Source organism: Podarcis bocagei, assembly GCF_964188305.1.
Source record: "Podarcis bocagei genome assembly, chromosome: 4".
In the NCBI taxonomy this organism is placed as follows: domain Eukaryota; kingdom Metazoa; phylum Chordata; class Lepidosauria; order Squamata; family Lacertidae; genus Podarcis; species Podarcis bocagei.
Window position 1 is genome coordinate 94,584,284 of NC_138128.1, and position 25,093 is coordinate 94,609,376.

At 40.1% G+C, this 25,093-nt stretch overlaps 1 protein-coding gene and 1 long non-coding RNA gene across 4 annotated transcripts in view; both read right to left on the reverse strand.

Annotated features, from left to right (window-relative positions):
- The window catches only part of UVSSA (UV stimulated scaffold protein A), a 55,694-nt gene extending 30,653 nt beyond the window's left edge, over positions 1–25,041 (reverse strand). The window contains exons 1-6 of one of the 2 annotated variants that reach the window (XM_081191638.1): positions 24,721–25,041; positions 22,662–22,992; positions 21,930–22,050; positions 20,971–21,381; positions 19,881–19,990; positions 17,917–18,045 (exon numbers count right to left, since the gene is read on the reverse strand). In XM_081191638.1, the coding sequence (XP_081047764.1) occupies positions 17,917–18,045; positions 19,881–19,990; positions 20,971–21,381; positions 21,930–22,050; positions 22,662–22,992; positions 24,721–24,818 (1,200 nt within the window). In that variant the 5' untranslated portion in view covers positions 24,819–25,041. The remainder of the gene's footprint in view (positions 1–17,916; positions 18,046–19,880; positions 19,991–20,970; positions 21,382–21,929; positions 22,051–22,661; positions 22,993–24,720) is intronic. The other variant, XM_081191639.1, reaches the window with a different exon arrangement.
- The window catches only part of LOC308585845, a 196,680-nt gene that overhangs the window by 31,471 nt on the left and 140,116 nt on the right, over positions 1–25,093 (reverse strand). The gene's annotated exons all lie outside the window — the stretch shown is intronic.

The following is a 25,093-nucleotide window of genomic DNA, read 5'->3' on the forward strand; positions in this document are numbered from 1 at the left end:
GCTTTACTGACCAAGGGAGCTGGCGTTTGTCCGCAGTTTTCCCGGGACATGTGGCCAACATGACTAAGCCGCTTCTGGCGAAACCAGAGCAGCGCACAGAAACGCCGTTTACCTTCCTGCCGGAGCGGTACCTATTCATCTACTTGCACTTTGACATGTTTTCGAACTGCTAGGTTGGCAGGAGCAGGGACCAAGCAACGGGAGCTCACCCCGTCGCGGGGATTTGAACCGCCGACCTTCTGATCAGCAAGCCTTAGGCTCTGTGGTTTAGACCACAGAGCCACCCACGTTCCTTCCATATCTAATGAATGGTAGTAATTGATTGTGACTAGTCTCTCCTCTGCATAGACTGTGGTGCAGAGTTACTTTTTCAGACAGTGATCTGCCATATTCTAGCTGTCCAGCCTAGGAATGCATCTAATTGTGCATGCAGAGGCAGCCTTACTTACACACTTACACTTACACACACACACACACACACACACACACACACACACACACACACAACTCTACCTTTCATTTCCTACACTGGATCAAGCCCCTGAGACTGCTGCATTACTCATGAACCAACAACTAACCCACACTTTTATAAAACATACTGTGTTTTTAGAGAGATAGATGAAGATTTTTGGGAAGAGGATGTTTGGAGACTTTTATATAACAGTAACTTAAGACAAAAAGTAAGGCGTGGTTTAACACTAGATTCAGAAGGCGTTCTTTCCTGCTCTCTTTTAAACATTTAAACTTTTACCTGGTGATGAGAGAAAGGCCATTCACCTATAACAGTTATCAAAGTTTCTCCTAGCTTAACTAATTATAGGGTCGACATTAAACTCCAGTGCTGAGTACATTACTTTTTCCAAACTAGCTGGGAAGATTATATATCGAGAGGTAACAGCTTCTGTCAAATAAATTAGAAAATAGAACTCTGAGGGACATAATTACTAGGCAATTCTTTTATAGGGAAATGTGTTTTGTGTGTGTGTGTGTGTGTGTGTGTGTGTGTGTGTGTGTGTTTCATAGGAAAAGTTTTAACTCAGAAGTATAAAAAACCCTTTCAAACCACAAGCAAAAAGAGTCAAATTCTCCTTTACGAAGGACCACTGACAAGCAAAGCATCCATGTATGACAGAATACAAATAATTTAAATTGTGTTTAGAAACACAACGTTTCTAAAGACGTTCCCAGATTTGATTTCACATGGACACACACAGAAGCCAGGCTAAAGAGGCCTCAGTCAAATTCCTAGTGCAAGAACCTGATCGGAAACCAGAGGGGTCAACACTGCTGCACACTTGCAGGTTCCCAAACTTTGAGACCCTCGCAGAGCTCTGCTGAAAAGAGAAATAATAAGATGCAAAGTCACTTTGTTTAGGCACAATCCATGAGCAGTGCATTTAGGCACTATAGGAAGCATTAATCATAGGAAACTGTAATTTTTGTTATCAGTCCAACACTAATCAAAAGGGAAACCTGTCACTAGCACTGACCTGTGAAACGTCCCAATTATACTCTTTGGAAATGACAGGAGCACTTAACTTCCTCACTGAGTAAATGACGACAATCAATCACGTTTGAATAACAATGAGCCACGGAGCTGAAAATTATTTTTTGTATAGAATCTACCCAGGAATTTATGAAAGGTGAAAAGCAACCCAAGGTTTTAGGGCCATTATAGCTTTCAGCTAGTGCAGTGCATATCAAACACTAAACAGAATTTATGTGTTTTAATTTTCTAAAAGGTAGATGTGGACTTGGTGCTACAATGCATAACATATAATGCCAGGTTTTAAATATGAGGGTCATTTTCATAAAATATTATGCTTATTGTCTGCACCCTTGAATTCACTGAGGAATTTATTAAATTCATATTTCCTCTAAAAAATATTTAACTGCTTAGCTAACTATGAGAAATTAAGCCTCAGCTCCTAGATAGGAAAAAGATTTGTTTTTGTATCCTTTTAAAACAAGTCGCATTTTTCTTCATTTGTAAGTAAGCAAAGATAAGTGCTTAAAAGAGGCATGTAAAAGGAGGTAGTAATGAACTTTACTATTTCAGTTTGCAGTATCGAGTTCCCTTTCTTTCCATAAAAATCTGCTTACTTGATGCAAAATCCTGTACTGTGTAGCCAGAAAAACCTTATGCCTAGGATTCCACACCTAAGCAGTAGGTTCGTGCCAACAAACACTCATAGGGCTTCAGTTTCCTTCTGCTAACTCACTGTACTTCAGCCAGCCCAGCACTCTAGTTCTCACTCTCTCCACCGAAAGCACACACTTGGCAGCTGCCCTTGAGGGCCAGTAAATCCTTAGCAATAGTCCCTTAAAAAGACCCCCAGCTCCATTAAGAAGCACTAAGTAATGAAGTAAGTAAAGCTCACACTCCATCCAGCTAAGATGAATAAGCAGGATTTAGCTGGTGCATCCCTTGCAGTACAACAAACATGGCTGAAGCTCATCCAAGGCACGCCAGAATCCACACCCAGCTGTCAATTCTGCCAATCCACACAGCATTCTTTTCAAGAGGAAGTGCACCCCCACCTTGAGGCAACTAGTTAACACATAAATGCCTTTTTAAGAGCAACTACAGTGGTACCTCGGGTTACAGACGCTTCAGGTTACAGACTCCGCTAACTCAGAAATAGTACCTTGGGTTAAGAACTTTGCTTCAGGATGAGAACAGAAATCGCACAGCGGCGGCGCAGGAGGCCCCATTAGCTAAAGTGGTACCTTTAAAATCAGCTATGCCCCCGAGCACAGATGAAACCAACCACCCCCTGATGGCAAACAGTGTCTCCCTCCCTTCCTAGTTCTTCCTCTGAAAATAGCTCCCTCATGAAGAGACTAGGGCTAGAGGGTGGAGCCTATGAGCAATCTTTTTTTTTTTTTTTTAATAAAGTTTTATTGCTTTTTTCCAGGGTAAAAGAAAGGTATATCATCCATAGCACATCAAAAGCAGTTTTACAGAAAAGAAAAGAAGTTATAAAAGAAAAAAAAGAAAAGATTCACATTTTTCACATCCATTTTCATGATCGATCAGACTTCCCCACGTCCCCCATCCCCTGTTTTCTTTACAATAAAAATAAACAGCAAATTAATACCTTATTTCATATGTTTTTGTGTTTTCCTTTAGTTATATAGTCCACAATTTATACATTTCGAAATCTTAACTTAATTTTCAACATTTACCAAATTCAATACTGAAGCATGTTTTTCCAGAACATTTAGCAAATTCTCAACATTCATATAGCTTATAATATTTTTGTAAATAGTCCTTAAATTTCTTCCAGTCCTCTTCCACGGCGTCTTCTCCCAGGTCTCGGATTCTGGCTGTCATTTCAGCTAATTCCATATAGTCCATCAGCTGCAAATGCCATTCTTCCAGCGTGGGTAACTCCTGTGCCTTCCAGTGTTTAGCTATAAGAATTCTTGCTGCTGTGGTTGCATATAGAAAGAAAGTTCTATCTTTTTTTAACACTCTCTGGCCCACAATGCCCAGGAGGAAGGCCTCTGGTTTCTTGTGAAAGGTGTATTTAAACACCTTTTTCAACTCGTTATAGATCATTTCCCAGAAGGCCTTCACCCTCGGGCATGCCCACCAGAGGTGAAAAAAGGTTCCCTCAGCTTCCTTACATTTCCAACATTTATTGTCAGACAAATGATATATCTTTGCAAGTTTGACTGGGGTCATGTACCACCTGTATACCATTTTCATGATGTTTTCCTTTAAGGCAGTACATGCCGTAAATTTCATACCGGTGGTCCATAACCTTTCCCAGTCTTCAGACATAATGTTGTACCCGATGTCTTGTGCCCATTTTATCATAGCTGATTTAACTATCTCATCTTGAGTGTTCCACTTAAGCAGCAAATTATACATTCTTGAAAGCACTTTCGTCTTAGGTTCAAGTAATTCTGTCTCTAATTTTGATTTTTCCACCTGGAAACCAATTTTTTTGTCTTTTTTAAAAGTCTCTAAAATTTGGGCATAATGAAACCAATCTCGCACCTTTCCTTTCAGTTTTTCGAAACTCTGCAACCTCCAAGTGTCACCATCTCTTTCAATTATCTCACAATATTTCAACCAGCCAGTCTCCATATTACGAAATTTTACGGCCTTAGCCTCTACCGGTGATAACCACCTCGGAGTCTTACTTTCGAATAAGTCTTTGTATTTAGTCCAGACAATAAGTAGAGCTTTCCTGACAATATGGTTTTTAAACAGTTTATGAGACTTTGCCTTGTCGTACCAGAGATATGCATGCCAACCAAAAGCATTGCTATGCCCTTCCAGATCTAGGACATCAGTGTTTTCTAACAAAAACCAATCTTTCAACCAGCAGAGGGATGCAGCTTCATAGTACAGTCTTAGGTCCGGCAGGGCAAACCCCCCTCTTTCCTTTGCATCTGTTAATATTTTAAATTTTATTCGGGGCTTTTTGCCCTGCCAGACAAACTTCGCAATGTCCCTCTGCCACTTTCCAAAGCATTCCACTCTGTCCACGATCTGAAGGGTTTGAAACAGAAACAACATTCTTGGCAATACATTCATTTTGACTGCAGCTATTCTGCCCGACAAGGTAAGTCTCAGTCTCGACCATGTTTCTAAATCCTTTTTGATTTCCGACCAACATTTTTCATAATTATCTTTAAACAAATTCAAATTTCTCCCAGTCAGGTTAACCCCCAGGTATTTCACTTTTGGAACAACATTTAATTCTGTTTCCTTCTGAAACCCATCTATTTCTGAAGGTGTCAAGTTTTTAGCCAAAACCTTGGTTTTTTGTTTGTTCAGCTTAAATCCCGCCACCCGACCAAATTCAGAAATTAGTTCTAAGGCTCTTTTTGTACTAGCTTCTGGCTCCTGTAATGTCAAAACCAGGTCATCTGCAAAGGCCTTCAATTTGTATTGTTTTTCCCCGACCTGTATTCCTTCCACCCGCTGGTCCTTCCTAATCATATTCAGCAACACCTCCAGGACAGAAATAAATAACAAGGGTGATAAGGGGCACCCCTGTCGTGTCCCTTTTTCAATTTTAAACTCCTCAGTCACCACGTTGTTTACTATCAATTTAGCTTTTTGCTCTGAATAGATTGCTTCAATACCATTTTGGAACGCCCTTCCCACTCCCATCCCTTCCAAATTTTTCTTCATAAATTTCCAAGATATGTTATCAAAGGCTTTCTCGGCATCTATAAATATCAAAGCTGCCTTCGTGTTCAGATTTGTCTGTAATAACTCCAAAACATCAATGATATTCCTAGTGTTGTCAGACATATGCCTGCCAGGGAGGAAGCCTGCTTGGTCTTTATGAATTACTTCATTCAAGACTTTTTTCAATCTGTTTGCCAAAATGTTAGCAAAAATTTTGTAATCCACATTTAGGAGTGAGATAGGGCGATAATTCCTGAGTTGAGTCTTTTCAGATTCCAATTTAGGAATCAAGGTGATGAATGCCTCTTTCCACGATTCGGGTGCCCCCTTTCCTTCCATAATTTGGTTACATACCTCCATTAATGGCTGAACCAAATATTCCTTCAATGTCTTGTAGTATTTGGAGGTAAGCCCATCTGGACCTGGAGATTTGCCTAGTTGCATGTTCTGAATGGCACTTTCAATCTCCTGTTGTGTTATTTTGTAATTCAGGGCTGTTTGCTTGTCTTGTGTTAATTTTTGGAGGCCATAACTTCCTAGAAAATTATCTATCTCAGTCTCCACTTGGGGTCCTTGAGTAAACAATTTTCTAAAATATCTCTGGAAGCACTTTCTAATATCTTCTGGTTTCTGAATACATTCTCCCTCAACCTCTAGATTGGTAACAAAGTTCAACTTTTGTCTCTTTTTCAGCTGCCATGCCAGCAGCTTCCCACATTTATTTGCCGATTCGAATGATCTTTGTTTCATTTGTTTAATTTTCCATTCAACTTCTTGATTTATCAATTTTGCATATTGTGCTTGATGGAATTTTATTTCTCTTAAAACTTCTTTTGATTTTGGGTTTAGTCTCAACTTTTTCTCGCCATCTCTTATCTTCTCCAAGATCTTATCCTTTTTACCATTCCAGAGTTTTTTCTTGATAGAGTTCTGCTGTATCAGAAATCCTCTCATCACAGCTTTACTTGCGTCCCAGATTGTTTTCTTTTCCACCAAAGTATTCAAATTTATTTCGAAGTAATCTTTCAGCGTTTTTTGGGCCTTCTTCACAATCTCCTGATCTCTAAACAAATAGTCATTCATTCTCCATCTGAAGGATCCAGCTGGTGCCAGTCTTAAATCTATTTTCAAGGCGTTGTGGTCAGAGCAAGTTTTAGGGCAGATCTCGACTTTTTTTGTCTTAGGTGCCAGTCCTCTAGATGTCCAAATCTGGTCGATTCTTGTCCACGAAAGATGGGCCTCAGAGAAAAAAGTTCCCTCTTTACCTAGAGGGTTCTTTGTTCTCCAGATGTCAATCAAATCCATATTGTCTGTAAGTTCAAAAAAAGTCTTTGGGAGTCTGCCATCTTTGGTCAAGTTCTGATTTTGAGACTTATCCATATGTGTGGAGACAACTCCATTCATATCACCCATCAGGATGATATTAGTATAGTCAATATAGTCCAACATTGTCTCATGTAGCTTCTTATAAAATTCCGATTTCCCATCGTTTGGTGCATAAATTCCTACAATCAAAAATTTCTCTCCTTGTGCTTGAATTTCAATCGCCAAAATTCTTCCTTGTTCATCTTTAAAGATCAATTTTGGTGCTAGAGTCTCCTTTGCATAAATCACTACTCCTCTTTTTTTTACCTTATCTGATGAGATAAATTCTTGGCCTAGTCTCTTGTTAATTAATACTCTCCTATGGAGCCTAGTCACATGCGTTTCTTGAAGGCAAATAATGTCTAATTGTCAATTGATTTCCAGTAAGGCAGCATACCATTAAAAGGATATATATCCAGAGCTACTTGAGTACTTTGTAGGATCAGGTCCCTACTTTCGCTTTTGTTGTTTTTAGTATTTGTAGTCTCTCGGTTATCAAGTCCAGACCGGTTGCACCCCTGTACATGATGGTCTATAGGGAGGGCAGTGCTATGGTCGGTCTCTTTAGTACTGAGTGGGCTGTTTTTGGCTGCCAGGAGCACCAACTCCGTCAGGAGAGACGTTACCTTTTCTAATTTGGTGTTAATTTCCTCCACTGTTCTTGCAGTCAGCAGACAGTGGTCCGCGAGTATTTCTGCATAGATCGGTGCCCCCTCAGATGGTAATTCATGGGATAATTCATGGGCGCTCATCTCAGCATGGACACATTCCAAAAATAGGAATGAGAAGGACCCCTTTGTTGTTGTATGCTGATGACGCAGCCATCATCTCGCGTTCCAGGCCGGGCTTGAATTATCTGTTGAGGAAATTTTCTGATTACTGTTCTGGAAATGGTTTATCCATTAATTATGAAAAATCTAAAATCTTAGTCTTCGAAAGAAGATTCTCCCAGTCTAAATGGGTGCTGGATGGCCATAACCTTGAACAGGTAAAATACTTCAGTTACCTAGGGCTCACATTCCATCATACAGGATCTTGGAAGCACCATTGGCAAACCTCCCTTCAAAAGGCGGAGATTACAAAGCTAGCCATACAGAGATTCTTCTTCACAAAGGGCGGCAAATATGTTCCAGCAGCCTTAAGGGTTTTCAATGCAAAGCCCATTTCCCAACTCCTGTATGCAGCAAATGTCTGGCATAATGGGGACCTGCCAAAGCTAGATGGCTTTCAGGCAAAATTTATACGATCTCTGCTGCAGGTGCCTAACTGCGTCCCCAACTCCGTACTTCTGTTGGAAGCTGGTGAATGCCCAATTTCAGCTAGAGCGTGGTGGGCTGCCCTAAGACATTGGCTCAGGATTTCAGTGTTTAATCTAGGGAAGGGTCTGTACCAACATTTGACCAATGAGGAATTTGTCAGCAAATGGCAGAAAACCATGGCTAAAAAAGCCACCTCTATTGGTCTGTCTCCCCCCCAACTGTATTACCTGGGCTATGAAGGCGCCCAAAAGGTTTTAAAGCAAAGATTATGGGACAATGCACACAGTGACCTGAGATCTCGGTCACACGCAGTCTGTAGTCCACTGGCAGCAGGAGTTCAATATGGGTATGTCTTTGAGTTAACATCTTACATCAAAAACCTGACAGTACCTAACTATCGAAGGCTTTTCACCAAAGCCAGACTGAATGTCTTCCCCTCTGCAGTGCTGGATGGTAGGCTGAGAGGAGTTCCCTACCAGGACAGACTTTGCTCGTGTGCCCAAGACATCGATTCCATAGGTCATATTTTGTTACATTGTGCGAAGTATGAGCAGGCCAGGGCTGAACTGATCCTACCCTTGCTGGTGCCTTTCCCGGGAAAGTCAGAGTCTCACTATGTCAGGTTTCTACTGGAAGACCGGACAAAAGCTAGAACGTTGGCAGTGGCAAAGTTTTTATCGGTGGTTGCAAGAACAAATGAGCCCTATATTCCAAACAAAGTGCTTGAGTAATCTGGAGGTAGGCTGTATGAACTCTGTATTGATTTGTAATGTTTTGTTGGTCTCTGGACCGTAATAAAGATTGTGTGTGTGTGTGTCTAATTGTTCTTTTCTCAAAATATGAAAAATCTTTTTCCTTCTTTCGGGAGAATTTGCGCCATTAATGTTCCAACTGAGAAGCTGTAGAGACATCTTGGACTAATTATTTACCTGCTGGGGTGTCTCCTTTTTCGTTTTTTTCTGGAGGTGGAACCGGATTCAATCCAGGCGGAGGAGGTGGCCAGGCACCTGCTATTCCTTTCCGAAGGTCTTCCCCGTGGTCGTTTAGGAACTTTTCTTGCTCCTCTGCTGTTCTGATTCTTACCCTCACCCCTTTCAAGGTAAAAGATAATCCTTGAGGGAATTCCCACCTGTATGGGATTGTGTTGTTTCTCAGTAAGCTTGCTAGGTCTTTATATGTGGCTCTTAAGTCCAGAAGTTGTTTTGGTATATCTCTAAAAATTTCTGCCTTTTTTCCCTGGATCACCAATGGATTTTTAAAATGCAAGCCGAGTATGGTTTCTTTTTCTTGCCTAGATCTGAAAATGATCAGGCAATCTCTTGGTTTATCCTTCCTAGCCACTCTTCCTAGTCTGAAAGCGGTGACAATTTTAAAATCTTTTTCCTCTGCCACACCCCAGAATTTGGATAATTCTGTTGTCAAAAATCCAATCAAATCCTCCTTTTCTGATTCTGGAATGTTTCTAATTCTGAGGTTATTTTCCCTATTTTTCAGCTCTGCAAGGGACAGGTACACTTGTTGTTCAGTCACCTGTCTACTCAGTGGTCTGACTTCGCCTCTTAATTCCTCTATCCTCTTTTTATTTTCGTCTGCTTTTGTATTTGCTTCCTGTGCCAGTTTCCGATTTTCTGTTGCAGTCTTTTCAATATTATCTATGGCCTGAGAGTTTTTAGAAACTTGGTCTGTCAATTTGTTAATTGAGGCTGTTACCTGGTCAAGTTTAGCAGCTTGTTCATCAAACCTAAGTGCTTGTTCATCCGCTTTCTTGTTCAGTGCTGCCAACTGCTCCAATATTTCTTTAGATACGGAGTCTATCCCTCCAGCAGCCATCTCTCCAAAAGTAGGCTGTATAGCTTGTCCTTCCTGCAGGCCTGTCACAATTGGGACAGATGATCTGCGTGGCTGCACAGGCAGAGTTAATTGCAAAAGTTCAGTTTGTTTTGCTTTTTTTCTTTCTGCAGCCCTTGTTTTTGCTGTGCCACTCATTCCACAGCTGTCCCAGTATCAAGGTCAAATTGTAAATCCCATGGGAAAATTAATTCCAGAAAAAATAAACATCCGGGCAGGAAAATTCCAAGACTAGTAGCAGTTCTCAAATACTATTAAATCCACAATCCAGCAGGGGGAGCTCCCTAAAAATTAGGGAGAAGGATAGGAAATTTCCACCAAAAGTTCCCTTTACACACAAAAGAAAAATATTATCCAAAACAAGGGGGGGGAGCCCCTCTCCTTAAGCTTAAACTGCAGAGAATAAAAGTTCTTTACCAAGGTGCTTGCAACAGTTCCTTTTCCCGGTTACAAAGTAGCCCAATGTTACTTCTAACTTTGTCTACAGTTACTGCAGACCGATGTTACTTGTATCCAGTCAGACCGAGAACAGGGTTTCAAAAATTTGTAATCCACAAGGTAAAAGAAAGAGGAACATAAAATTGTCACTTATAAAACTGTTATGTCCTTTCTTTAACTTTTAATCAATCAAGGTCGAATTTGCAGATAAATTCCAACTCTTTTAAGATTCCTTTCAGCGCTTCAGCTTTAAAGGGGCTTTGCTCAATACTTTAAACAGAGCCGGGAGACTGACTTCCTTTTTAGCGTCTCCCGCTTTCAGCCAAATTTCTCAAAATTATGAGCAATCTTTTGATCAATGTGCAGTGGCCATATTGCCAGAGACACAGCATTTCTATATTCACTTTTCTTTCTACTGCTTCTGGAGCCGACTCTTGAAAAAACTGTATTATACAAGCAAAAGCAATGGCCAAGAATTCACAGATATGGTGAGGTGCATGTGTATATAACAAGAAGCTACAGCTAATTGTTCACTGCATCTGGGATCATTAACATTTTGTTGCCAGATTCCTTGTTCTGCCTTTCTGAACACTTTTCATTCCTTTCCCCCAGCCCAAGAAATCAAATCTCTTTCTTTCAGGTATGGCTATGTGGCAGGCTTGGTTTTCCTTCCTCTAACATGATGTAAGGCCTCCTCAGATAAGTGAACTCTAAACTTCATTTGTCTTTCAGCAGGCTTGATGACTATGCATTTAAAAACCCATTTTATCTTATAAACTAAAAATTAAATGTACTCAGCTGTGATGGTCATCATTGCATCTGCTATTTATATGCTAATACCCTCACTGGAAGATCTTGCAAATTATTCCACCTACCAATATTTCATGTGCATCTACTCACAGTCAACTAAATATTTTTTCCAAGAGGAGAGGGGGGATTTTTTTTTGCCAAGGAATTAATACTTACTGCAGTGGAACCAATTTATATGGGCAACTTTATGTGAATGCATTTTGAATTCAGCCATGATGTAAAATATAGTCAAGTCATCTTAAATGAAGGAAAACTACAATTTGTGTAACCAAATCACGTAGTGTTCATTAGCAGAGTATAAAAGCCTTTTGGAATGACTGACAATATAGGGCAAAACAAGGTACCTTACTGGAAATGAGATTTTTACAACTTCTACACCTGTTAAATCATAAATGTAAATGTCACATTAACCAATCTGTAAACAATTTGCTTTTCTCTTTCTTAAAACTGCAGTAAAACACTGGGCTAGGAATTCACTGTGAATTCAGAATACTACTTACTGTATTTGTATGCTGCTTTTCTTGTACAAAATTAAAAGACTGCTCTCTTAAAGAGCTCTTTATCTGCACAGGCAACCCCCAATTTGCACCTGGGTTGCATTCTGGGTCATCGTGCACAATAGCGAAACACCCATAAGCTGGTTCCACCTCCTTTTCCAGCCACTTCCAAGTTTCTGCGATGCACACGTGTGCAGTCGTGCATCAATTGGAGGCACGTATATCTGTTGCTGCCTGTAGTATATATCAACAATGTATGGAGAAGTGTGGTGATGGTGGCAGAACTTCCAGGTCGGCTTTATGGTACTAGAGCTTGTTCCTCTCGATGGGCAATCAGTGTCTGACCATTACAGTGGTACCTCCGGTTGCGGGTGGGATCCGTTCCGGACATCCAGCCGGATCCTGAGGTTTTCGCAACCGGAGAGACCGCTTCTGCGCACGCGGTAGTAGAGCGCGTGTGGCAAAAACCCAGAAATATACTTCTGGGTTTGCTGCTTACGTATCCTGAAGTTTACGTAACCGGAGGGCTACATAAGCGGAGGTACGACAGTATTTCCCTTCCCCCTTCCCTTTCCTTCCCTATTAAGCCTATTAAGTAGCTCCAAATTTGTCCAACAAGATCCTGTTGGGAACAATTTTATTGCTTACTGAGATAAAGGAGTATTGTATGCACTACCTTGCTTAAACACAAAGCGCTACAAAGTATTGTTAATCCTCCTCCATTTTGCTATGAGTTAGTTCTATGGTGGGGTTCTAATTTTTATCAGACAAAAAAAATACAACTTTCTTGATCATCCATGTTACCAGGAAAAATGAGGTTGTATCCAATTAAGTTCTACTCAAGAGTAGGCCCACTGAAATTAACGAGCCTAAGTCAGTCATGCCCATTAATTTCAATAGGTCTATTTTGAGTAGGACTAGCATGGAAGACCGGGCACGATCCAGCAAAAAGTGACCCACCTATACACATGTTGAGATGAGCAAGATGTTTAAGCAACATCCTGAAATTTTGTTTCACACAAATGTTGCTTCGCCTAATTATTTCCCTAGGCATGTTATGTTGCATAAGTGTTTTGATATGGCAAGCTTTAATTACCAACAACATCGTTTAAGTCAGAAAGAGAACACTGCCCAGAACGGGAATGCAGGCAACTTTGGTTAATGTGAAACAGACAAGAGGCTGGTTTTGAGATCTGAGCTGGAAGGAGGATAGGAATGTTGGGACCTCTATAATGTACTTAGTCAAGTACATTATAGTCAACCCCTGCCGTTTACTCCTATGTGAAAAAGTGTAGCAGTTGAGGACACCACTGTAACAGGCAAGATCTCTCCCCTCATCTCTAACAGGGAAAGAAGGGTGGTCTCTACTGAAAACATACCTGGACTCTTTCTTTAATCTATCCATCACAGAGACAAGCATCTTGCTAATATTCTTTAAAAGTAGGCTGCAGTGGGAATCATCTGCTGTAAAAGGCAGTTAGGGCTATGATCTGCACCCTGAATATTAGTTCCCTAAAATGGACCGCGAAGTTGAGCAGTGTAATGGGGCTGTAAGTTCTCCCATCCACTGTACTGTAAGTTCTCCCATCCACCCAACTTGATTCAGGTTGCCCAAGATGGTAACTCCTCCCTGGGCCAACACTCTCCTCACTGAAGAAAACCACCTGCAGCCAAAAGAAAAAGGAAGGGGGGGGCAGTCAAAATGAACCTGTTTCCTTCACAGAGGAGGAGCTTCTAGAGACTGTTAGGTAGAGAGAAAGCGGTTTCAGCAGCGACCCAAGCAAGGAGGAAAGTCATCAGCCTCAGAAAGCTACGTACTGAGATGGCACCAAGATGCAAGTCTCCCTCCTTTGGAAAAGAGAGCAAGACCACAAGGCAAAAGGGCAGGGGGAGCAAGACTCTAACTTAGGAATGAAGAAACTTCCATTCCTCCCCCTCCCAAATAAAAAAAAAATGCTTTATTTTTCTTGCCGTTGCCTACCCTCTAGTGGACACTGCCACAGTAACTCCAAGTTCGTTTACAGCCAAGGCTTATTGTTTTGGATTAAACAGCCTTTGCCTGCTGCCCCCTTTCTCTGGAGAATGAGGGAAGACCACCCCTTGTTTTCCTCTTGCTGCCTTATTAAATGCTGTGCACCACAGGCTTAAGAGTCAAACAAAGGCTAGCCCCTCTGGAGCCAAGAGCCCAGCAGAGCCCCACAGTGCTATCTGCTCTGGCCCTTCTTGTGACCTCTGAGCCTTCAGAGGTAGCATGCTACGTGAAAAATGGGTGGAGAATGTCAGCAAAACCACACAACCAGTTCACACAAACAAAGATGCAAGGCACACCTAGAACCATCCTCTACCACAAATGCAAACCATCCACATGACGCAATTATTCACCGGTGAAATACAAGCCATGATGTGCTCCAAGCAGACAAATCATTCTAGTTCACTGATACAACACAGCCAAATCACAGGCTTCAAAGGAAGGTACCCACACATACAGACCGTCTAAACTTGCCAAGCGCTTAGACAAGCTTTGAAGACAAATGCTTCTTAGGAACTACAAACCTGGGCAGAATGCCACCTTCATGCATCTATTTAGTTGTGCCACGCTTTCTTCCAAGGAAAAGCTTTTATGCTCAGAACATCTTAACCCTCTTTCCAGTATGGATGTAGGCGAGTATTACTTACTAACCAAATACCCCTATGTGATTCAACGCAGCTACATAGCAGTGAAATTGTATTTCACCTGGCCATTCTAGAGTCAGGGTGGCATAATGCTTAGAGTGTTGGACTAGGACCTGGGAGACCAGGGTTCAAATCCCCCCTCAGCCATGAAACTCACCGGGTGACCTTGGGCCAGTCACCATCTCTTAGCCTAACCTACCTCACAGGATTGTTGTAGGGATGAAATGGGCTCCTTGGAAGAAGAGGTGGTATATAAATATAAATAATAATTATGATGATGATAATAATTCCATAGCAATGATAAAAAGCCTGATCTGCAATCTAGCAAGCCAGATTTTAATAGAATCACTTATTTTGAGCATATAACAGAAAACTGGCCTGTAAAAGCAATATTCAAAGCATCTTACAAAAGATAAACAAAAAATCTAAAAATCTAAAAAAAGAGAAAAAAGACCAGAGAAGAAAGACCATTTTTTTTCTGGGAATTATAATAATGCTGTTATTCCTCTGCTGTACCTGATGCAATATGCTAGTAAGTTACATGGTGCCATCAGACCCGTGTAGTTAAAAAAAAAAATGCTTCGAAATCTGAGACAAATCTTAGTTCTATGAATGTTTTGTGGGGGAAGGACTGTAATTTATCCATATGAGTATTACAAAATAAGTGAGGGGTAACTATTAAGGGATATACTTTTGCCAAATTATTAAGTAACACAACCTCATCTCTAATCACCCCAAGACAATCCCCCCTCTATGTATTAAAATGCCTTTTAATCTCATTTCCACCTCTGATTGCACTCATTCTTGTACCATCATATTTCTGACCTGTACTGTACTAAGACTGCCAATATTCCTTAGAGCCAGTTTGCACATTACACAGGAGTGGGGAGAAGAGACGTCTCATTGGTTCACCCTTTGCCTTGCTCTACCTTTGCTGGGACTGATGAGGATAGCTGGACTAGCCACACCTGCACTGAAAGTATCTTTGAAATTTAGAGATCACATTTCACCCCAAGGTCAGAGAAAGAGCTGCCCAAGAACCCTGAAATCCTCATGTTATAGCCTATGTTATGCAGAGAATTCGCAGAAAATAGGTGGCACCCCTTTTATGTACTAAACCAACAGCAACCAGTTTGGTCAAATGAACATTAACTGATACCTTGACCAGGGAAAAAGTTGCCATTTTCTCTAAATTTATACTACATGTGTGAGTGGATATGGAGGGAAAATGTAAAAATGTGCATTTCTTTGCAGATCTTTCATGTAACATTAAAATATAGTTTAATAAACTATAGGTAATAAACCATGGGTGGAATTCAACATCCCGCTCTACTGAATATCAGCTTGCCAGATGAAACAAATCTTCTGCCAATTGGCAGATTAATATTCTACAGTCTTTTAAATGAGGCAATGGGAAGAAGGTGGTGGGGTCATTGCTTTATATTAATTATTTACTTGTGTTTTTATGTTGCATAAAACCTTGATCTCCCACTGAGATCTTTCAATGAAGGGTGGTATATAAATTTAAATAACAACAACAATTACTACAGTCAACACGGGGGGGGGGAGCTTCTGCATATGCGTTCTTTTTGGGGATGAACCCACATGTTTAACATTATGTGTACACCAGGTCAGTTCCACGTGACAGCTTTTTTATGTGTGCCTTCATTTGTAAACTATCCTTCAGCTCTTATTTACAGAATTTGTGGATTATCAATGCTTCACAACACAATCTTTGATAAGATTACTCTTAACAATATCCTTCACAAAACTAAAGCAGGGGAAGAGAAATACTGCTATTTTTATTTTAAGCTACAAAAGCCAATTTCTTTTGTGCTTTTATGCACTGGAAATGAATTAGATGATAAGTAAGCATAACTACCGAGAAATGTAGCACAGGTAAAAAATACTATGCAGTTATGAGATATTTTGCATTTAACACTTTAGCCTTATGAAGATCTTTGGAAAAGATTCATGCCATACATACAGATAAAAACATTAGTTAAGAACAGCTAATTTAAGGTACTGTCTAGAAATGAGTGCATTTTCAATTTAAATATTGATGGGAGCTATAATATTCTATTCACCACAAACAAACACATTCAAATCATGTGGGCAGAAGCAGCTCCCAGCATGCTGGATGTGCTCCCTCTACTGGCCACCTGAAATAATTTTAGCTACATCTTCAACCTAAAAAACATTCAGATCATCCTTTGCAGAATCTTATTGTATATAAATCTAAGGGCCTAGAGCCAACACAGTTTTGGCATATACAGTGCCAATTTAAAAAGATAGGTAAGGTTCCATTCAGACATTTCAACAGATAATGGTTAAGAAAATTTAACCATGGCTTAGCATAGGGCCCAAATTGACAACCTATAATTATGAGCATTGCTTCATCTGCCATGACATTTTACCACCCAAAGTGCCTGGGGAGGCCCGGCCAGATGGGCGGGGTAGAAGTAATAAATTATTATTATTATTATTACTATTATTACTACTACTACTACTACTACTATTACTGAGACCTTTGTGAATCCTGAACTTAGTGCTCTGTTTACAACATACGGACTTGTCAACTGATCTCCGTGGCATCACTGTAAGGGCAACTGATGTCAAGAATAATCCACCATCACATGCGTTCTGTTTTCACCACTGTCATAACTGCACCCCTTCATTCTGCAGTTGTAAAGAGGGGTTCCTCAGTTGAATTCCCTTTTGTGGAGACTCAAATGTCTGAACATTTTTTGGGTAGATCATAACTTCTTTCATAAGCCAGTGAGAACTTAGTGCTTTCTATGTTTTCTTAAGAGGCGTTTTACACAGTACCTCTCTATGCGTATACCATACAGGTGGGGAGAGGGAAGTAGGACTACAGTGCTGGACTCAACGCCCCCCCCCCAATACCCACATGTTCAGGATGTAAGCGCATAGGCTCTCCTTTCCTATGTCTTGCCTAATCTGTGTTACTCAGAACTGACTTAAAATTTATTTTAGACATAGAGGACTAGTGTGTCAACGGCTCCTCAATTTTAGGACCAAGCTCAATTGGTCCTAAATTGGCTGATCATAGCCCTCTTTAGGCATTGCGGCCCCTCATATAATGACAGGTAGAGTGTGGGTACGAAAATGTGGAAGCAAAAGTAGAAGTTATTAAAATGTAGTTTTAATAACCATGGAACATTATTCTTTAAGAGTTCACACTATGGGAAAACCACCACAAAAAGACTAACTATACTGCGTGTTGACTAGGACTAATGCATGGCTGATTTTATGATATGTGAAAGTACCCAATACAGCAGCTTTAAGGGACAAGTGAAATCAGTTACCCCAAGAAAAGCAATTTGATAAAAAGTTGAGACGACTTTGATTTTTCTACAGCAATCTCTCACCCCATCTCAGTTACCACTGTGTTCAGTATATATTGTGTTAAAAGCTTAATTACTGTATTACTACTGTGCATGAATGCTTCATTCATACAATTTAGCAAAACCAATAAGGAAAAATCTAATCCTCTGCTATTTAAAGACATAGCAAACTATGAAGCTCAGAGAGAAATCTAGATAATTAATACCAAGAAGGTTCAAATATATTAAGTTTTATGAAAAGTTTAAAGAGATTTAAAAAAATGATTTGCATGTTAAATTTATAATCCCACCTTTTATTGCAGTGTGATTCTTGGATGAGTTACAAACAGTTTAAGACAATGAAAGATCCTGGTCTCTAGAAAGGACACCCGCCCCCTGCCCCCGCATAACCAAGGTATATACAAGACTACAATGTGCCATATTGAGGCCATATTGCGACATTATGTTCTAAATTCAGGTCACATATTCCTCAAACTATACCAGAAATATTTAACTTAACTCACCACTGGCATCTTCCTGTCTTTAAAACCAATATTCATTTCCTTACATTTCTCTGTGGCACGCTCCAATTTGTTTTTAAGATCAATGGCTTGTCTTAGATGTTCATCATTTATTCCAGCCCTTGTGAACAACTAAAAAATAAAAACCGCAACATTAGCTGACTTGGCATTCAAATACATGCCAAGATTTCATGCACATTTGGCAGGCCATGGGAATTTGTAATACAGATAACTCGCAACTTATGCACATTTAATTTGTGTGCCATTCAGCTTCACACACCACTGGTTAATAAAAAGTAAAGGTAGCCACCGTCACCACCAAACTCATATTAGGGAAATACATTTATTAGATGAGATGGTAATTAATGTGGGCGGGGGTAGGATCTGGTTGTTTATAATGTTGTGAGCTTAGATGAAAAGATTGGCGGGATGCTCATCCAATGTGCAGATGACTCCTAACTGGGAGGGGTAGCTAATGCTGCAGAAGACAGAACTGGGATTCAAGATGACCTTAATTGATTGAAGAACTGGGCCCAAACTCACAAAATGAATTTCGGTAGGGACAAATGTAAGGTTCTGCACTTAGGCAGGAAGAACCAGCTGCATAAATATAGGATGGGGGACACCTGGCTTGCCAGTAGTACATGTGGAAAGGATCTAAGGGTCGTAATAGACCACAAGCTTAACAGGACTCAACAGTATGATGCAGCAGGGAGAAAGCTAATGTTATTCTAGGCTTCATCAGCAGAAGTCTAGTGTCCAGGTCAAGGGAAGTAATAGTACCACTCTATTCTGCTTTGGTCAAACCACACCTGGAGTCATGTGTTCAGTGCTGGGCACAATTTAAGAAGGATATTGACAAGTCTGAACATGTGCAGAAGAGAGTGACAAGATGATAAAGGTCTTGAAACTAAGTCTTATGAGGAACGGTTGAGGAAGTTGCTGAGACTGAGACTGAGATGTGATATAACAGCCACCTTCAAATATCTAAAGTGCTGCAGGTGAAAAAGCAAACCAATGTCTTCCAAGTTACAAGAAATGAGATTCCAGTTAAACATTAGGAAGTACTTTATGACAGTAAGAGCTGTTCACCAGTGGAGCAGACTCCCACAAGAGGTTGTGTATTCTCCTTCATTGGAGGTTTTTTATGCAGAGGTTAGATGGCCATATGTCATCTATGCTCTAGTTGGGATTCTTGGATTGCAGGGGGTTGGACTAAATGACCCCTGAGGTCTCTTCCAACTCTGCAGTTCTGATTCTATGTAATGCCAGTCCTCCAACAGTGATTTCCAAAGCAGAAGTATTCTGATATCAATAATTTTTAGAAAGGAAAGGCTTACCTAAGATTAACTATATTACAAGCATCCTGGAAACCACCCAAACCCTATTCTCTTCAATCAAAATACAACAGAGTAGGAGCCAAGTAACTCTGTCTTACCACCAGTGCTTACTTTTCCCAATCCAAAAGAACAATGACGGGCTAGATTTCCCTGTTGCATCTGATTAAGATCCTAGTACCAAGGATTACAATAAATGTCCATTTTCTGCCTTAACTAGCATTACTGTACTTGTCAGGGAAACTATAATGCTGACTGCACCGTTAAGAAAGCACACACACAGAATCTTCTCTCCACTAGGTTAACTTTTTGAATAGAAATTTATGAAAGCTTTTTAAAGCGTGAGATTATGAAAGTTTTGGTTGAAATCAGAGGAGATGGAAATAAAGGAATGTGTGACACCTCCCTCAAATACTGAACACAGCTCAGAAATAAAACATCAGTATAAGTTTGCAAGGCTCCAAGTTCACAAAAAACAATGCTAAATGTGCTTTCAATTCAAGAATGCTGAAGTTAGTGTAGAGCCCAGGGGAACTAAAACACCACATGAGCATATTAGCATTTTGACACACAGAGAATAAACAAAATACAGAATTTATTTTTATTCTCAATGGAAGAGTTTTTCCTCACCTGAATCCATGACTGTACAGAAGGCATGAATTTGTTTCTGATGAGCTTATAAGCGTCTGTAGCGTTATTTATTATAGCTGTATTGTCTTCATTCTCCTGCAATTTCACATCTAGCGGGGGGAAAACAGACAATGAGCAAATGCATATCAGATTCACAGAATGTTTTGGTACAGTATTAATTTATTTACTTATTTATTACATTTATATCTCACCTATCCTCTAACCTCAAGGTGGCATACATGGTTCTCTTCTCTTAGCAGCCTCCAACTTAGTAGGTTCGCCTAAAAGCAATAGGATATTTCTCCACACAATCTCTCCTCCCACCAATCTGGTTTTAATTCAGTGGCTGCCACCACAAGAGTTTGGTGAGTAACTAGACACTTAAATAACTATTAGTAATACTAATACATCACCTTCCACACATTTCTCAAGGCAATGTACAAAGTACAGTAAACAACAAAAAACAACAAAGAAAACAGCAGCAGATATTTTTTAAAAAAGCAATACGAAGTAGACACTCATGCTATGGTGCTATGCTATAACCTATTCTGCTGTGACTAGACACTTGAAATAAGGAAGATACTGAAAAACAGTAGAAAAAAGGCCGAATGATCTCTTGATAGGTCTTAATTTGAAATCTGTGACTTCCAACATTTTTTTTCAAGCCCTACTCGCAAAAATCAACTGTCAGAGGAAAGCAGGCCAGGAGAAATATATTTTCCACCCAGGAATGGCAACATGCAGTGGTACCTCTGGATATGAACGGGATCTGTTCCGGAGCCCTGTTCGCATCCTGAAGTAAACGTAACACGTGTCTGTGCGTGTCGCGTTTCCGCGCATGACGTCATTTTGAGCGTCTATGCATGCGCAAGCGGCGAAACCCGGAAGTAACGCGCTCCGTTACTTCCGGGTCGCCGCAGAGCGCAACCCAAAAATACTTAACTTGAAGCTACTTCAACCCGAGGTATGACTGTACTTATAACAGATTCTAAATACTTGGTTATTAGCTGAAAAGTGAAGATGATCATTTAAACTTTAATTAAAAGCAGTGTATTGTAATTAATGATTACGTTCCACAGAATCCCAATACCTGTGGCTATTTCAAGATTGAGACTGTATTTATGAGATCCAAGACCATGGCTCCGAACAAAGGTGGCATAGTCATCTTCTCCACTGGCAGCAGCAGAAGTCAATTCAGAATTTAAAGAGTCTTCCATGCCTCCATTCTCCTCCATTTCGCTATTCAAGTCTTTTTTGTTACCAGCTTTCGGAACCAGAGAGATGGAAGGAAGGTCCTTGCTGCAGCAAGGCTGCTCATTATCGTCATGTGCCTGTTGAGCTGCCTTCTCCACAGAAGAGCAGGAAACAGTTTTGTCCAGTTCAGCCGTCCTCCAATTGACTGTTTCCGTGTCATTTGCCATGAAGTCAAAGGGATCCGGCATCAGAAGCTGAAAACAATTCTCCAACTCAGTCAGCACAGCTTCGATTTCTTGCGACATATCTGTCAAGTGGTGGTAGTTTTAAAATACTGCCATAAAAATACAGAAATATCACATACACTAAAATAAGTTTGTTCCCACAGAAGTTATTTTGGGACAGAGTTTAGACTACTTTTTGCCTATGAAACTCTTTCATAACGATAGCACTATATAAATGTTTTCATACGTATTGTTTTTTATCTTGTATTTTTATTATGTGAACCGCCCTGATATCTACGGATGAAGGGCGATATACCAATTTAATACATAATAATAATATAAATAAATAAGTACTTTCCTTATTAAAATTACTAGTACAGTCAAACATCGAAAGTCGAACGCCTTGCGAGATGAACATTTTGGCTCCTGAACACCACAAACCCGGAAGTGATTGTTCCAGTTTGTGCTTCCTGTAGCCAATCGGAAGCTGCACCTTGGTTCCCGAACATCTTGGAAGTCGAACAAACTTCCGGAATGGATTGCATTTGACTTCCAAGGTACGACTGTATGGACATCTCCAAATGAAATTAGGACTAATGCACCACCATTTAAGGCACTAAACCGCACTCACCTGCCATTTCCCTCTCGGCTTTTTTGGCTTTTTCCTTGTAAATATTATCCAACCTTTTTTGTTTCTCTTCATCTCTCTTCCTTTCTGCTAGAGTTCTGGCATTTGTATCTTGAAAATCTACCTACAGAATCGTAGAATATATTTCATTATTTTTGCCGTTGCTGAAAACGTATCGTGCATGTCAAGACAAATTTTCTTTGGTGGTCAACATCTGAAAGGAACAGACTGCACAAAATAATACTTTCAGATATTTCTAAAGAATCTGTTTTTGAGCTAACAATAAAAGCTTCTTCTCAGAAGCTTAGGGCAAATCTCACAGCAAGTCCTTACTAGAAGTAGCACAAGGTGATACTAATACAGATTGTGTTCTATGTGCATGGGAAGGCACACAGAATTTCTTAAGCCGTTCCGGTTTAAGAATACTTACCTTTTTTGTTTCAAATACTTAAACGATGCAAACTTTCAGTAGAAACACACATCTAATACAGGAAATTCATTTTTCAGTGTCGTCTTTGTTAAATAATAAGTATTTTAGTATTACCAATCAGTCTATGTGCAGCAGCACTTTAAAGTAATATAATATGGGTCTTTCGTCTACTTATTTATAAAGAACCATTTTTTTTTGTTCACATTTAATATATTCACGTCTGCTAGCAATGAACTAAACATTTCCAACACTTTATTTGTATAAAGCCACTAAGCATTTAATCATGAAAGTGAGTATTTAAGTACCTTCTTATTCTGTTTTAGGAAATGGAATCCTAGTGAAAGTTTCTTGTAGGCCTCTCCATATTTCTCATGCCACTCCAGTACAGATTTAATGGCAGCTCTTTTTAGCTTTTGTGCCACTTCAACCGGTGGGGGAAGTGGCTGATCATAGTCTGTTTCCACTGTGAGTTCCAAGAACTCTTGGAAGTTTGAAATGATTAAAGTCCTAAACTGATGGGAACGGGTGAAGAGTTCATCCACAACTTGAAATGCTGACAGCCGTATCTCTGCATGCTCTTCATTCAGCTGTGTCATCAGCAAGTGATAAACGTGAGTAATATGCTCATCCGAGGACCTTTGGAAAAGTAACCGGCATGATTAGCAAGAAAGCAAATACAGTACCGTCAACAGTGAAGTTTTTGTTTTTTTTAAAGTAACACCCGGGACAAGAAGAAAACTAATTCTCCCCAATTGCTTAACTTACTTCTGAACAAGCATGCACAGGATTGCACCCCCCACTCCAAATAATAATATAAAGAACAGCGGACAGCCGCCATGGAAACGTTCATTTTTAAAAGAAAGATTCCCAGATTTGCTTTTTATCATATTCTTTTTAAAAGAAAGGTTCCCAAATTTGCTTTTTACAGCAGCTGGGATTCTTTATGCACAAAAACGGAAAGATGAATAAGTTCCCACCAAAGGAGGACGGATAAGTAAAGAGAAGGACTATGTGGAATCGGCAAATTTAACAGCTAAAATAACGACAATTGCTTTATGAAAGAACGGAAGCCCTTTTTGGACCATTTAAAGAAATATTACAGTATGGTGAATTGGGGAGAAGGGTTTGAACTATAAGCAACAGAACTGGATGAGAGATTGTTGCGTTATTGTGATGATAATAAAAGCGGGGAGACAAAGTTCAGTAAAGGGGAGGAATAAAACACACCATGGAAAAATGGGATGGGAAGCGGGCAAGAAGAAAACAAATGTATTGGAATGATGTGAACTTTTTGGAAATTTAATAAAAATATATCCAAAAATGAAAAAAGAAAGAAGAGGAAGGAAAGCTTCCCAGATGAAGATGATGGACTTTGCAAAACTGGCCAAGCTGACAGGAAAAATCCCAAAGCAGCATGATCAAGTATTCCAAAAGGACTGGAGTAAATTGCAATTAACCATTGCAAGCAATTAACATCGCTAGTAGGGGTTGTCTGAAGATTTGTAATGAGGATTTCCCATTCTATATTTGTTTAAATTTTGAGTTATTCTGCAATGAGTGAAATTAGAATTGGGAAACATACAAAACGCAAGGATTATAGAGTAAAGGTTAATTTTTAAAGCCATGAGGCGGGAGGGAAGGAAGTCGATAGGCTCGAAAGAGCCAGGGAAGTAAAGTGGATAATAATGATGTGAATGTAAGCAGCAAGAATATTGATTGCAAAGTATTGGAAGACACAAGATTTACCCACACTGGAAGAATGGCAGATGAAGGTGATGGACTACATGGAACTGGCAGAAATGACTGGCAGAATCTGAGATAAGGGAGAAGAGGTGGTGGAAGAAGACTGGAAAAAATTTAAGGACTACTTGCAGAAATACTGTAAAATTAATGAATGTTAAAGGGATGTTGGATTGAAAATAAGCGGTATTGGTAAAAATATTAACAAGAATATGTAAATACGGATTGACAATGGTTGAAAATATATAGTTATAATAAGTTAAGATATTAAGTAAAGATAAATGATAGAGGGTAAGGATTTGCTGAATTAACCATGTGAACTGGAATACAGAAAAGGGGGGCGTGAGGAGGTCAGGAAACAAGTAAATGAAATATAAGATATGAAAATATTGATTTCTTTTTAACTATTTTTTACTTTTTATGTATTTTTGTATCTCTTTTTCTTTTATTATTGCTATTCTTTTTTATTTCTTATTTTTCATTTTGTAACCTTTTATTGTCTGTAAAACTTCAATAAATATCATTTAAAAATAATAATGATGATGTGAATGTATATTATTAAATGGAAATATAAAAAATAAAATAAAATAAAGGGGGGGATATTCTACATTAAGAGGTCCATACTTGCACATCTTCTTCAGCTCCTTGAGCTTGGCGGGGTCCAGGCGCGGCTCCCCCGAAGTCGTGAGCTCCTCCACCAGCTGAGGCAGCTTGCCGTCCATTTCTGAAGGGGAAACCCGGTCGTCCGAGGACGAAGCGAGGGGCGCCTCGCTAAGGAAACGAAGCCGCGGCTCTCCGCTGCCCTGCGGGGCGGGCGTCGCCGGCGCCTCGTCCGGAGGCCATTCCTCCCAAGGCCGCTTTCTGCGGTGGGAGACGCAGGCCGCGGAAGGAGCCGGAGGAAGGCCTCGGCCTCTCCCGCCCGCCGAGCCCGCCCCCTTCGCTCGCCTGCCCGGCTCGTCAGGCTGCTGGGGCGGGTTCCGGGAGAGGAAGGCGGGGA